Here is a 14,722-nt window from a genome sequence, read left to right as displayed (position 1 = left end):
AATTAACACTAATTTTAGAAAAGCACATTAGATAGGATATTAAAAACAAAAAGAAAAGTTTCTTTGGCCCCTATGAATTTGTTCTTTTAATAACCAAAGTATGTTCTGCTCCGTTGTGAACTCTAATCTCCCATTTTGTATTTTGAGTAAAAGATACATGTTCTGCAAACCCGAAATTGAAAATCTGACGAACATTCATTCAGCTTCTACCTTCAATTCTATTGTACTCCACCTGCCCTTCAAACCCCTCCCCTACCCCAACTTGTGGGACTTTAGCAGTTCTGCATCATAGAATATTATCTCAGTCTGTACTTCATCTCAGTTGTCTGCAGGCCTCTTAGCAACCAGATATTTGTCTATCTCCCTTTATGAAAGAACTAATGAATGCAGCATCAACAGCTTTTGTTGGGAGTCAGTTTCATATGACTAATACTTAATGTAATAGGTTATTTGAGATTTACTACTTTGATCCCGTGCTGTCAAGTTATGCATGGACAGTCTAGGGATAGTCTGTGCAAATTTACATTGTCTGTGCTTCTCAGTGTTTTGAAGATTGGCCTCACTGAAATGTTGAGCCATTAGACTTGTAGCTTCTAAATTCTTCATTTTTCAATTGCTTTCGGCTAACATTTCATCATCTACTCCTATGCAGTTAAAAGAAAAGAATGCTAATTTGTCACAAAGATGATAAGATTTGTAGATTTGACCAGCTCGTTGTGTGCATGCTGAAGGGCCTGTTCCTGTGCTGTATCACTTGACTCTATGAGTACATTTGAATAGGTTGTGACTCAGGTCATAAGTCCTTATGTGCTTTGCTTAAAAGGAATTTATAAAGATGCTACAATATATTTGGATTCCTGAAAATCGAGGGCTGTTTACTCTTGAAGAGATCTCATATTGTTATGTACAGAATTCTATATATTCTGACATTTTAAATGTAGAAAACGATTCTAATGGTTGAATAACAGTGTGGACCCCAAACAAGCTTTGTTTCACAGTTTCTGTTTATTAGATCTATGATATTAAAAAATTAATTGCAATTCCTATTTTGGAGATGAACTCTTGCGTGGGACTCCTGTTGCAAGATATTAATATATTTTTATATATTTGGTTACCTTGTAAATGACCTTATTTGTATCTGAGTGCTGGGCAACTTATTTGTAAATCATTATTGACATCTCAAAATTAAACTTTGAGAGGCCATAAATTAGTTCTTATGTACACCTAGTTGCCTTCAGCAAAATATTAGGCTGCCTTATTGCGTGATTGAGGTTTAATAGAAGTTTACTATTCTTTACTTCACAGCCATTGTGCAAATCATATTATATACTGATTTGTACAGCACATTACCTAGTTATCTCCTCCATTTTGCCAAACAGGAATCTGTCTTACATTTTATGATTCTGGAACAAATACAGCAAGGGGAGCAGTTGGTCAATTCAAACTTCTAACTAATGGCTTTCCTTTACAGTAGTGATTCTAGCAGCAGCTCCAGTGATGAATCTCCAGCAAGATCAGTTCAGTCTGCTGCAGTCCCTGCACCACCAGTTCAACTCCCAACACCTGTGGAAAAGGATGAACCACGTAAGAGCTATGGAATCAAAGTCCAAAATTTGCCGGTCCGCTCTACTGGTGAGTAAATACATCATTTCAAAGTATTTGAACTGTTGGGTGTTAAAACTTTTTTTCCAGTTCTATTTTACATAACTCAATTTGTAGAATTCTGAAGAAGAGTCAAATGAGACTCCAAACATTAACTCTAACTCTGTTTCTCGACAGATGCTGCCACACCTGAGTTTTTCCCAGTACTATTTTTATTTCAGAACTCCAGCACCTACAATTTTTTGCTTATACTTAACTCAGTTTCTGGAATACATCTGACATTGTTTTTAAAAAGTTATAAGAATTATCTGGCAACCAATTTCAAATACTTTTTTAAAGGCTAGAATATTTGAACTTATGGAATACTGTAACGTTATATTTGGAAATCATCATGCGATGTTTGGAATAGATGAGTTTCATCATATGGTGCTTAACAGCATTTTAACTTCAGTGCACAAATTGTTTTCAGTTTTTAAATGAGGTACTTTAATAAAATTTAAATTACCAGTTGGCAGCTTCTTTGCTATTTGTATTCAGTGTGACCTCTAATCTTTCATGTGAGAATTGTAAAATCTTTCTGTTCTAGATATAATTTTCTAAGGAAAATGATGGCTATTTAAATTTGACTTAAATTGTAGAGGAAAAGAGAAGACATCGTGCAGTTTTTATGTGGAAATTAACTTAACAAAAGTCAAAATTTGTTTATAGGTTGGAAAATAAGTGAAAAGGATCTAAGGAGGCTACAAAGGGATATGGATGTGTTATGTGAGTGAACAAAGATCTAGCAAGTGGAATATTGTGTGGGAAAATGTGATGTTATCTGTTTAGTAAAGAAGATAAATAAAAAAGAAGCATTATAATCTAAATGTTGAGAGATTGCAGAGTTCTGAGATGCTCAGGTTATTCTAGTGCATGAATCAAAAAGGACTGGTATGCATGACAACATGTAATTAGGAATGTCAGTAGAACGTTATCATTTATTGTGAGGGGAATTTGTACACAAAAGTAGAAAGGTTATGTTTCAATTATATGGCACTCTGGTGGGATCACATCCGGAGTATTGTGTACAGCATTGGTCACCTTATTTAAGAAAGGATGTAAATTAATTGGAAGCAAAGGTTTACTAGATTAATATTTGGACTGGTCAGATTGCCTCATAATAAAGGGTTGGATCAGCTAGATTTGTATCTGCTGGAGTTCAGAAATGGAAAATTTCATTTGAAACCTGAGTGAAATGAGTTGGATGTGGAGAGAATATTTCGAATTATGGGAGATTCTAGACGTAGGGATCATTGTTTAAAATTAAGATATCACCCATTTAAAACAGATATGGCAAAATTATTTCTCTCAGGATCGGGAGTACTTGGAGCACTCTTCCTGAAAAGCAGTGGAAGCAGAGTCTTTAAATATTTTTAAGGCAAAAGTGAATAGATTCTTGGTAAGTTTGAAAGGTTACAAGCAGTAGGTATGATTATGGATTTGAGGGCACAGTCAATTCAGACAAGGAGTTGTAGAGTCATAGAACATGGAAACAGACCCTTTGGTCCAACCAGTTTATGCCGAACATAATCCCAAACTAAACTAGTGCCACCTGCCTGCTCCTGGTCCATATCCCTCCCAACCTTTCCTATTCATGTACTTATCCAATTGTCTTAAACGTTGCAATTGTATCCACATCCACCACTTACTCAGGAAGTCTGTTCCACACTTGAACCAAATTTGCCCCTCATGTCTTTTTTAAAATCTCTCTCCTCTCACCTGTAAAGATACGCCAGCTACTCTTAAAATCCTCCATCCTAGGGAAATTAATTCTATCTATATCCCTCACTGTTCTCTCAATTTCAATAAGGTCATCTCTCAACCTCCTATGCTCCAGTGAAAAAAGTCCCAGTCTTTCTTTATAACTCAAACCTTCCATACCTGGCAGCATCCTGGTAAATCTCTTCAGAACCCTCTGTAGCTTAACAATCTCCTTCCTATAACTGAGCGACCAGAACTGGACGTAGTACTCTAGGAGAGGCCTCACTAATGTCCTGTACAACCTCAACATGACTTCCTAACTCCTATACTGAAAGGACTAAGCAGTGAAGACAAGTGTGTTGAATGCCTTTTCAACCACCCTGTCAATATGTAATGCAAATTTTAAAGAATTATGTACCTGCACCCCGAGTTTCCTCTGTTCTACAACACTACCGAAGGCCCTGCCATTAATTGTATAAGCTTTACCCTTGTTTGTTGTACCAAAATGCAATATCTGGCATTTATCCAGATTGAAATCCATCTGCCTTTTTTCAGCCCATTGACCCATTTGATCAAGATCCCTTTGTAATCCGAGAAAATCTTCTTCACTGTCTGGTATGCCACCAGTTTTGGTGTCATCTGCAAACTTACTAACCATGCCTTCTATATTCTCATCCAAATCATTTATGTAAATGACAAACAAAAGAGGACCCAGAACTGAAGCCAGTGGAACACGGCTAGTGACTGGCCTCCAGTCCGAGAAGCAACCCTCCACCATTACTTAGAGATAGTAAGAACTGCCAATGCTGGAGTCAGAGATAACACAGTGTGGAGCTGGAGGACCACAGCAGGCCGGGTAGCATCAGAGGAGCAGGAAAATTGACGTTTCGGGTCGGGACCCTTCTTCAGAAATGGGGGAGGGGGAAGGGAGCTCTAAATAAATAGAGAGGAAGGGTGGGGCTCGGGGTGGTAGGTGGGATGGTGATTGGTAAATGCAGGTAGGGAGTGGTGGGGATTGGTCAGTGAGATGAGAGGAGTGGATAGGTGGGAGAGAAGATGGACAGGTTGTGTCAGGTTTTCAGGTCAAGGAGGCGGGGATGAGAGGGATGGTTGGTCATGGGTGGAGGCCGGGGTTGGGGAGATTTTAGAACTGGTAAAGTCCACATTGAGACCATTGGGTTGTGGGCTCTCAAGGCGAAATATGAGGTGCTGCTCCTCCAGTTTCCAGGTGGCGTCATTGTGACACTGGAGGAGGCCCAGGATGGACATGTCACTCAGAGAGTGGGAGGGGGGGTTGAAATGGTTCGTGACCAGAAGGTATTGTAGTTTGTCACGGTTAGAGTGCAGGTGCTCTACAAAGCAGTCTCCGAGCCTCCGCTTGGTCTCACCAAATGTAGAGGAGGCCACATCGGGAGCAGTGGATGCAGTAGACCAAAAACGGCTTTCTCTGCAACAAAACACCCAGATCCTCTAAAAACTGTTTTCTCTGCGACAAAACATCTAGATCCTCCAAAAATGGTTTTCTCTGCAACACCTCTGCCCTCACATCCCCTCCCCGCAACAAAAACAAAGACAGAATCCCCCTTGTCCTCACGTATCACTAAACTCTAGATTCAACATATCATTCACCGCCCCTTCCGCCACATGCAATCTGATCCCACAACCAAAGAGATATTTCCTTCCCCACCCCTATTTGCCTTTCCTAGAGACCGCTCTCTCCGCGACTCGCTTGTCCGCTCCACGCTCCACACTCCCCACTAGCCCCACCACCCAGGCACCTTTCCCTGCAACCACAGGAAGTGCTACACCTGCTCCTACACCTTCCCCCTCACCTCCATCCAAGGTACCAAAAACAAAAACTTTCACATCACGCGGAGGTTCATCTGCATATCCGCCAATGTGGTCTACTGCATCCGCTGCTCCCGATGTGGCCTCCTCTATATTTGGTGAGACCAAGCGGAGGCTCAGAGACCGCTTTGTACAGCACCTGCGCTCTCTTTGCGACCGACGACCCCTTCTGGTCGCGAACCATTTCAGCTACCCCTCCCACTCCCTGGTCGACATGTCCATCCTGGGCCGCCTCCAGTGTCACAATGATGCCACCCAGAAACTGGAGGAGCAGCACCTCATATTCTGCTTTGGGAGCCTACAACCCAATGGTCTCAATGTGGACTTTACCAGTTTCAAAATTTCCCCACCCCCCCGGGCCTGATCCCATGACCAGCCCTCCCTCTCATCCCCGCCTCCTTGACCTGACACAACCTATCCTCCTCCTCTCCCACCTATCCGCTTCTCCCACCTCACTGACCAATTCCCACCACTGCCTACCTGTACTCGCCTATCACCATCCCACCTACCTTCCCCAGCCCCACCCCTCCTCTCTATTTATTTCCACCTTTCCACCTCCCCCATTTCTGAAGAAGGGTCCCAACCCGAAAGGTCAATTTTCCTGCTCCTCTGATGCTGCCTGGTCTGCTGTGCTCCTCCAGCTCCACACATTGTTACCTGCACCATTACTTTGTCTCCTGTCTTAAAGCCAACTACGAATCCAATTGGCAGGCTCCCCCTGAACCCCATATGACGTAACTTTACCAATTAGTCTACCACGCCAAATCTTGTCGAAGACTGTACTAAAGTCCAAGGAAACAACATCCACTGCTCTCTATCTTTTTGGTAACTTCCTCAAAAAAAGTCAATCAAGTTTGTGAGACACAATTTCCCTCGCACAAAACCATGGTGACTATGCCCAATAAATTTTTACCTCTCTAAATGTCCATAAATCCTATCTTTTATAATCACCTCCAACAATTTACCTACAACCAAAGTCAGACTGTCAGGTCTCTAGTTCCCCAGGTTTCTCCTTACAACCTTTCTTAAACAAAGGTACAACGATAGCCACCCTCCAGTCATCAGGCGCTTCACCTGTAGTTGTAGGTGATGCAAATATTTCTTCAAGGGGCCTCACAGTTTCCACTCTTTACTTCCCAGAACATTCTGGGATACATTAGATCAAGTCCCGGAGACTTATCCACCTTTGTACTCTCTAAGACCTCCCTGATCTTATTAAATGGCAGAGCAGGCTTAATGGGCCAAATGGTCCGTCCTTGCACCTTGTTCGTGAAAGTATATTTTAGCTATCTAACATGCCCTGATGTTAAGCACAATTGGAAATAAAGATTAATTAGGAATTAGCGATTTGATTTTAAAAGCATTTCCCAATTCATATATCAAATGTTTCTGATTGTTACAGGGATGAAGTTGAAAACTGAAAGTAACACTGGAGCAGAATATTAGAATATGTCACTATGAAAATGTTAGGCAAGAGCACATAGATGGCAAAACCAGTAGGCAAAGAGTAAATCAGTTATGTAGACCACAGTCTTAGGTTTAATTCTCTCTATCTGTAGTTAGCTGGTGTTTGCTAGCATGACCAAAGTCAATCTGCAATCCATCCCAGAAGTACCAGGTTATTGAAAATGGGGCCACATTTCCTGATTGTGATTCTTGTCCAATACCCTGGCTGGAAATGCATGTATAACAGTTGGATGAGGGTGAAATCTGTTAATGACCCCACATTATTGAATAGCCTGGCAGCACTTGTTGTACAAATTACATTTGAAAAATGGCCATTTTTGCAAGTCCTGAAGGCCACCCCAAGAATTATACCCCAGTAAGGATTAAATGCTTTCAGATGGGAAGGGAAACATTTAACAGGAAAATTAGAAAGAACAAATAATACGTGTACTTTAGCATGCTTAATATAATTACACATTCCAAGCAACTTTTGGTTATGCAATAATCAGACTTGATTTTTATGTGAATATTAAAAGCCTAAAATTCTAAAATTTAGCTGAATATTGTTTGAAATTAAAATAGTCCAAAGTTTATTTGTTTCTTACTGGAACATTTTATTTAGGAGAAGGTTTAGTCTGTGAGAATTTGAGATGTAGATTCATTGTTAATCTGCAAATTTTCTGAATAAATTGAATAATTAGGTCAAAGGTTGTGTACAGAATTTAAAGTGAGTACTCACAAAGTTGATGCCTGCTTAATTTCAACAGAAGTATACAGTGGAAGCAGTGCATTTTGTATAATCCAGGAGTGGCATATTTTACAATCTCTCAGCTGGCCATAATTAAATGATACTCGTTTAGAAATTGCAATTATAGATTTGGGATTTTCTGTTTTTGGACATCTGGATCTTCATAGCATTTACTTCTAACTTACTAAACTGCTTACTAACTTGCTGATTGAAGAGACCTGGCTTGAAATAGAGGAACATCCAGTAATTAAAATTATTTGTCACAAGGTGCAAACAAATCTTCTTGGGACAGCTGGGTCCAGTTTCTCCATCCAGTTAGTTTCACAGAGGTTGTCATTGTCTGTCTGTCTGTCTGCTTCCTGCAGCAATGACCACTACTAGCCTGTCTCTCTCATTTGGGTAGCTCTCAGTTGACGTTCTCTGAAAATGAAGAGTGTCTTCTTGCCCAAATCAAAAGCATGTTTTAAAAATTGGAAATTGCGAATTAACTTGAAGGACGGATACCTTGTATCACATGTTTTCACTGAAAGGTTTCATTTTTGCATTTAGATACAAGCCTTAAAGATGGTCTTTTCCATGAATTTAAGAAGTATGGGAAAGTAACATCTGTGCAAATCCATGGTGCATCAGAGGAGCGCTATGGTCTTGTATTCTTTCGACAACAGGAAGACCAAGAGAAGGCAATGAATGCGTCAAAGGGGAAGTTATTTTTTGGTATGCAGATTGAAGTTACTGCATGGACAGGTCCAGGTAGGTGTTTACGGAGCAGCAATGTTTTGAGAGGAGGGATGTGGAAGTGCAGACCACATCATGGCAAAGGCATAGTGACAATAAGGAATATCTGTGTTTTGAATTATTTTTATCTTCTAAGTGTCTTTGGATTTGCAAATCAGTTGTGCATTTTTTTTTTGTTATCTTGCTAAAACGCCAAGATGCATGGACAATCCATGTTACTGCACATGTTTTGTTGCCCAGCCCACTCGAGTATTTTGTGGAAGGACAGTTCTTGGAAACATTGCAACATGATATACTGCAGGATGGTGCGATGTGGATGTGCATGCAAGGTCCCCTATATTGGGTGCCTGCTTTCAATCCTGACTGAAAGTTACTGGTCCGATTCGATGGGAAGAAATGTAGGATCAAAAGTTCCATTAAACTATATCTATAGTACATAATTCTGAAAGTATTTGCATTTCTATTGTTGGATTCCACATCAAGTATGCTTTAATAGCATTCTCCGTACTTGGCATAGGAAGGGGTATTTTCTCTGGTGTATTTTATGGCCGGGAAGGATGTAAGCTGTGTTCCAAATACATGGAAAATAATAAAAGATCTGCTGTGGATGACAGATAAAGGAGCAGGGATCTAAATGGTCCGTGAATTATATTACAAGTGTCAGCGACTTGGTTGACTTCTGTGAATGTTGGCTTTATCTTGACATTCTGAAAGATAATGTAAAACTAGAGTCTGTGGTTAGTCGATTTGATAAATATGTGGCAGAGTATTGTCTAATTAATTACATGTTGGAGAAATGAATTAGGATTGGAGAAAGTGATGCCATCCCCATGTTGAAATAGCTTTTGTAATGTATGTTGTCAAATTTGTTCTGGTGATGTAATGTTTTCAATTTTCTTTTCGTTTGGGACCCCTTGCAGAAACTGAAAGTGAGAATGAATTTCGACCATTGGATGACCGAATAGATGAGTTTCATCCCAAGGCTACAAGAACATTATTTATTGGAAATCTGGAGAAAACCACAACCTATGGAGATCTCCGAAACATCTTTGAACGATTTGGGGAGATTGTGGTATGTACGTTAACTTGGGTTGATTGCTGTAGTGTTGATGGGATTTCATTCCTTCTAGGAACTCCTTGACTGGGAAGTGTAAATTATTTAAGCTTTTTATGTCATTCATTATCCACATTCTGCTTATCCTCCATTTTGATTTCTCTTTCAGAGCTTTTGCAGCACAAGGCCATGTGTAGAACATTACTGCATTTTTGACTTTTTTCATGATTTATATTGAATCCTGTTTCTTCATTGGCGAATAACCTGCGTTTGTTGTTTATTTTGTGTGTGTTTTCATTCATCCCCAGGGATGGATAACATTGATACACTTACTGAGATATGTGCCTGATGATGGAAATATGAAACTGAGTCAACTCTCTGATAGACTCCTAATACTTGAACTGGGCGGGTCCACAGTATTTCAGCGCATTGTTCAGGATTTATAAACCAGCTCATCTTTAACAGTACCTACTATCCTTTTTTTAAAAAAGGACAGTGGGACTGTGAAGGGATTTAAACACAAGAGTTTCAGAATGTTAAAGTTAAGATACTTGGGATCTGGTAACCATTGTAGATGAGTAAGGGACAGTTTAATGGATTAATAGGACTTCGTGAGGGTTCTCATATGGGCAGCAGAGATTTAAGACCTTGTGTTAATTTCCATTTTATTTTTTCACACCAAATGGCCATGACCTGACACTTCAATGAGGTGAAGGATCTTTCTCTGTGCTGCAGACCTCTCAGACTCTGTGACCATTTGTGTAAATGAAACTTAGGGCATCATTTGCAAAATGAATTTTACCAGGATGTAAAATGTTGTATTTCCAAATGTGTCATAAATGATGAATGGTTCAAAGAATCAGAGTAGTTTGATATTGAGCTTTAATTGATACTGAATTTTGACATAACTAAAGCACCACCATCCACAAGGAGAAATGAGGCTGATTCTTGCACAAACTTATCAGCTGCTAACTGGAAAAAGGCACTGAATTATATTTTTCAGGCAGATATCTTGATACTCCTACGGACAATATTTCCCCTTACAATTCATGTGTAGTATTGCATTTCCTCAAGTAATGCATCTCATTTCTTTCTTTCTACTCCCTCAAACCTTATTGCAAGTGACAATGGATTAACATGGTACACTGTTTTTTACCTTTAGACAAAGTGTTTTAACTACAATTAATGTTACTTTCACTCCCCCATTTGTTTTGACAAGGAAAGCAAAAATCAATTTTTTTTTTTATTTAACATGACAGGATATTGACATCAAGAAGGTAAATGGGGTTCCTCAGTACGCCTTCCTACAGTACTGTGACATTGCAAGTGTCTGCAAAGCCATCAAGAAAATGGACGGAGAGTACTTAGGAAATAATCGGCTCAAGGTCAGGAAGGAGAAATACAGTCATTTGCTTATCAGGAATATTCACTTATCAGGAATTCACAGTGAAATATTAGTAAGAATTTTCTGTTGAACAATTTCTTGTATACTGTTTTTTGTTGTAACTTTACTTTTGTAATATGCCCCTCTGTTTTCTTGAGTTATTTCTCTCATTCTTCCCTCCAAGTTTAATATTGGTCTCCTTGGCATGTTAGGTAGAATGTCCAACCTGCACAGATGTTTCTGTGGATTCAACCAGTGTCACTTTTGATCATCCAACCTGGCCTGTGATTGAGCAGTATGTTAAGGCAAACATTACTGTTCCTATCTCAGATGGGGTTGAGACAAGCAAGGTTGAACTGAGTTCTGGGGGAAGCCCAAGTGCAACTGCTACCTGAAACTGGTCAGTCCCGAATGACTATCTATTGATCTAGATTGGTAGGATTGGTCAGCTCTGTTTTCCTCTTCGCTGCAAATTATTTTTCACACATGTGTCACCCTGCAGCTTGTATGCTGTCCATGGCAAATTAATTTCTCCCTGGCAACTATGACTAAAACATCTATGTAATTTGTAACATTACTAGAGTCATCTCCATAAATTAATGATTCAATTTCTCATTTCCATTTAGAAAATTACATTTTCCTTAACTAGTAGTTTGGGGTTGAGATTGGGAACTTATTGTGTGGAAAATCATTAGAAGAAGAATCTATGACATACAACGTGGCACAGTGCCCTTGCTTGCATTTTGTAATTGCAATTAAGAGCTAAGGCTCGCCAAATTGATTAATACTTTGCAGTACTTTTAACTGGTGAACTTGTGTAGCTTGTTTAAAACTAGCCAATGAGATGTCTTGTACAGAAAGTGAGTACAAATTAGGCCAGCATTCTGCTAATATGGAATCTAATCAGAGCAATTGCTCAGTAAAAACATCAGTTGAAATTCAGTTAGCCTAAGTGAATATGATGGCATAGGCAAAAAATATTTATTGATTTTTTTTTCAATTACTACTCGGTTAATAAACTTGTTCAATGTGTAATCCCTGAAGCAGGATTGAGAACAAGTCCAGAAACAATTTGAGGGATCCCCTTAGCGTTGTTTACCTGTGAAATGTCTGCTGTTTTACCCTATTCAAACTATATTGGTCTTCTGTACAAATGTAAAAAGGTTTTTCGGTTAGACTGTTACACTGGTGTGGGAAAGTAGTAGTAGATAGTGGTATACTTTTTGGTGGTGCTGAATGGCCTCTTCTGTACTGTATGATTCTATGTTAATGTTTCAGCACATTATAGCCTGAAATTATCAAAAATGGATTCATGTTATTACTTTGAAAAATAATTTCAGTTCTGGTGGAAAGGAGAAGCATTACCCCAAATGGAATGAGGGAAACTTGAATTGTTCCCAAAATCAACACGTGCATCTAAAGACCAGTTCCAAATTAATTTGAAAGGCTGAGACTTTATTTCAGCTGTTAAATAATGAATGATCTAAAGATACCTGAAAGGAAATGAGATGAATAAGATGTTCACAGTACAATATACATTATGTATAGAGTTGCATCATGTTTCTGTACCAGTTATCTCCTGTGAAGATCTCTTGTACTGTATTGCGTGTTACAGTGAAGACCAGTAGTGATAATAAATTGGGGATGAATCAGTTAAGTAGATTTTGTTAAACATATGTGAAAATCTCTAACATAGCTTTAGTTCTCTTGTATTCAGGTCAGTGAGTTCTGTTGCAGTTAAATACACCTGCTCTCTCCCCTGTCTTTTTCCAGCTGGGATTTGGAAAGAGCATGCCAACTAACTGTGTATGGCTGGATGGTCTGTCTTCAAACATTACTGAACAATACTTATCCAGACATTTCTGTCGTTATGGACCTGTGCTCAAAGTAAGTGCCTGGTTGCACCCATTCACTTACATTTTCACAACTTATTAACAGCTGGCAGCAAAAACGTCATAATTTTTCCAATTTAATTCTGAAAAATTGAGTAACTAAAAGGGTTCTGGACAAAATTATGATTTCAAGTTTCCTCTCCAAAATACTCCAATATATTTCATGTTCTGATAGGAGCAAATTACATTTAGTACATGGCTATGGACAAACTGATATAGTTAGCTTTCCACTTCATATACTAAGAATCTACAATGAAAAGTAGCATTTTAATCATATGACTTGAATATGACTTTTCATTTGAGTTTACAATTCCTGTTTTAAACAGTTTAGCTCCATAATGGGATTACGTTTGCTTGCTTCTTTTAGCAGTTTAAATATTAGAATGCTGAAAGCTGATTTATTTGTCTGCCTTTCTTGATGTCACCCATCAAACAATTTGTTTTATGTTTGTTTTTTCTCTGTACATTTCAACAAAGCATTGCCCAAATATTCAGTATCTGAAGTGAAAATAGAAGACGTTGGAAATGCAGCAGTTCAGTGTCTTGGGTGCAGATCCTACCACAGAACTTACTTTTAATGAAGGTTCCCGCCCGAAGCTTTGAATTGTCTTCTGTCTTTTCAGATGATGGCCAACCTACTGTCTATTTCCAACCATTCTACTGTTTTTGTCAAAATGCTCTAGGTGCATTTTGAACTTGTGCAGTGTGAAGCTGCTGCTTGCCATCCGTCCACTTCATAATTTGAAGTGGATATGTGGAACTGACTCTAGTATTGGCAATAAAGAGCAACTGTTTAGACTATAATCCATGTTGAGCGATGTTCGAGGGTAATGGTTTTGGCTAACAGCATTATAAGGTTTAAAATTGACTGTTGGAACAACAGTAATTCCCTAATTATTCTAGGTAGTTTCTGAAAAGGATGTTGAAATGAATAACTAGTATCTGAGTCTTATTCAAAAATTCTATTTTTCACTTCAGCTGCTCCAAGGTTTTTAAAGATAACTGAAACCAGAGCCATAGTACATTGCCTCCACAATATAGCATTCTCTACATCTACAATCCTTCTATCAATCTGCTGTTTACTATACCACTCTCTGATACATTTCCTCTCTATTAACAGATTTTGTTGCAGGTCACTCACTGATGGACAAGCTTTATAAAACATGCTTTTTGTAGTATGTCCTTCATTATCATCTCTATTGATAAGATCTCTGATAATACACTCTCTATATTTATGTCTATCTTACTAGAAGGCAATTTATATCAACCACCATCTCTGTAACTTGTCCCTTCTTATTATACACATTTGTATGGATCCCCAGGACAGTACTTTAGAGAGGTTCTGCTGTATATCTATCAGTTACTTGCCATTCCTATTCGGGGAACTAGCTGACTTCTTTCTTTACCTCCTGGGACAGATTGTGTTGGATCGTCAGAAAGGAATGGCTCTGGTGTTGTACGATGAAATTGAATGCGCACAAACTGCGGTGCAGGAGACCAAGGGCAGGAAGATTGGAGGAAATAGAATAAAGGTTAGTATAAGAGAGTTCATGGGGATACAAACAGTGCACTTCTTGTTCTCTTCACTCTTAAATATCCTTCCTTTCTCTCTTTTTTTGTTTCTCTCTCTGTCTGTCTCGCTCTCTCTCTCTCTCTGCACAGGTACACACATAGCAGTGTTCCCCATCTTCTCAGATGCTCACCCTTCCCACCTCTCCCCAGTTCCATGGCATTGTGCAAGACAAAAGACAAGATGCATTTTGTGCAAAACCAGAGCATGAAATAGTAGCAAGTATTGAGGGGGAATGGAAGATTAAACCCAACAAGTTAAAATTAGCATTCTGCAATCTTAAAAACAGTTATTGGCATCCTGCAGTTCAAAGTGGCATGGTTGGCATGAAAACTGGAAAATCGGTTTAATGCCTTGTAAGGATCAGAAGCATGTTTTTAAAGAAAAAAAATTTGCTGCCAGTTCAACTTTGCAATCACATATCCAATTGTATGTTTTTACCTTCTTTAGTAAGTATTGCCTCCGCTTTTAATATCTAACAATGAGACTCCTCCTTTTTAGGTGGATTTTGCAAATCGTGAGAGTCAGCTGGCATTTTATCGTTCTATGGAAGTCTCTGGGCAGGACATCAGAGATTTATATGAAATCTTTGCTGAGAGAAGGCAAGTGAAAAGATTTTTTTAAAATGTTTCTTAAATAATAACCATAATATCAAAATATTGATTTTCATTGTAGATATGTTAAATGATAGAACACATTTTAC

At 38.9% G+C, this 14,722-nt stretch overlaps 1 protein-coding gene across 1 annotated transcript in view; it reads left to right on the top strand.

The window, feature by feature from the left end:
• The first annotated feature begins 1,454 nt into the window (after nucleotides 1–1,454).
• LOC109926950 (msx2-interacting protein-like) overlaps nucleotides 1,455–14,722 on the top strand; it is a 35,544-nt gene continuing 22,276 nt past the window's right edge. Inside the window, exons 1-7 of the mRNA XM_020526842.2 lie at nucleotides 1,455–1,632; nucleotides 7,934–8,134; nucleotides 9,040–9,191; nucleotides 10,433–10,558; nucleotides 12,331–12,444; nucleotides 13,868–13,981; nucleotides 14,521–14,621. Coding sequence (XP_020382431.2) covers nucleotides 1,455–1,632; nucleotides 7,934–8,134; nucleotides 9,040–9,191; nucleotides 10,433–10,558; nucleotides 12,331–12,444; nucleotides 13,868–13,981; nucleotides 14,521–14,621 — 986 coding nt within the window. The remainder of the gene's footprint in view (nucleotides 1,633–7,933; nucleotides 8,135–9,039; nucleotides 9,192–10,432; nucleotides 10,559–12,330; nucleotides 12,445–13,867; nucleotides 13,982–14,520; nucleotides 14,622–14,722) is intronic.

This window comes from Rhincodon typus, chromosome 31 (genome assembly GCF_021869965.1).
Source record: "Rhincodon typus isolate 14 chromosome 31, sRhiTyp1.1, whole genome shotgun sequence".
Classification (NCBI taxonomy): Eukaryota; Metazoa; Chordata; class Chondrichthyes; order Orectolobiformes; family Rhincodontidae; genus Rhincodon; species Rhincodon typus.
Note: the sequence above shows the minus strand (reverse complement) of the source record. Positions and strands in the feature narration are given on the sequence as shown.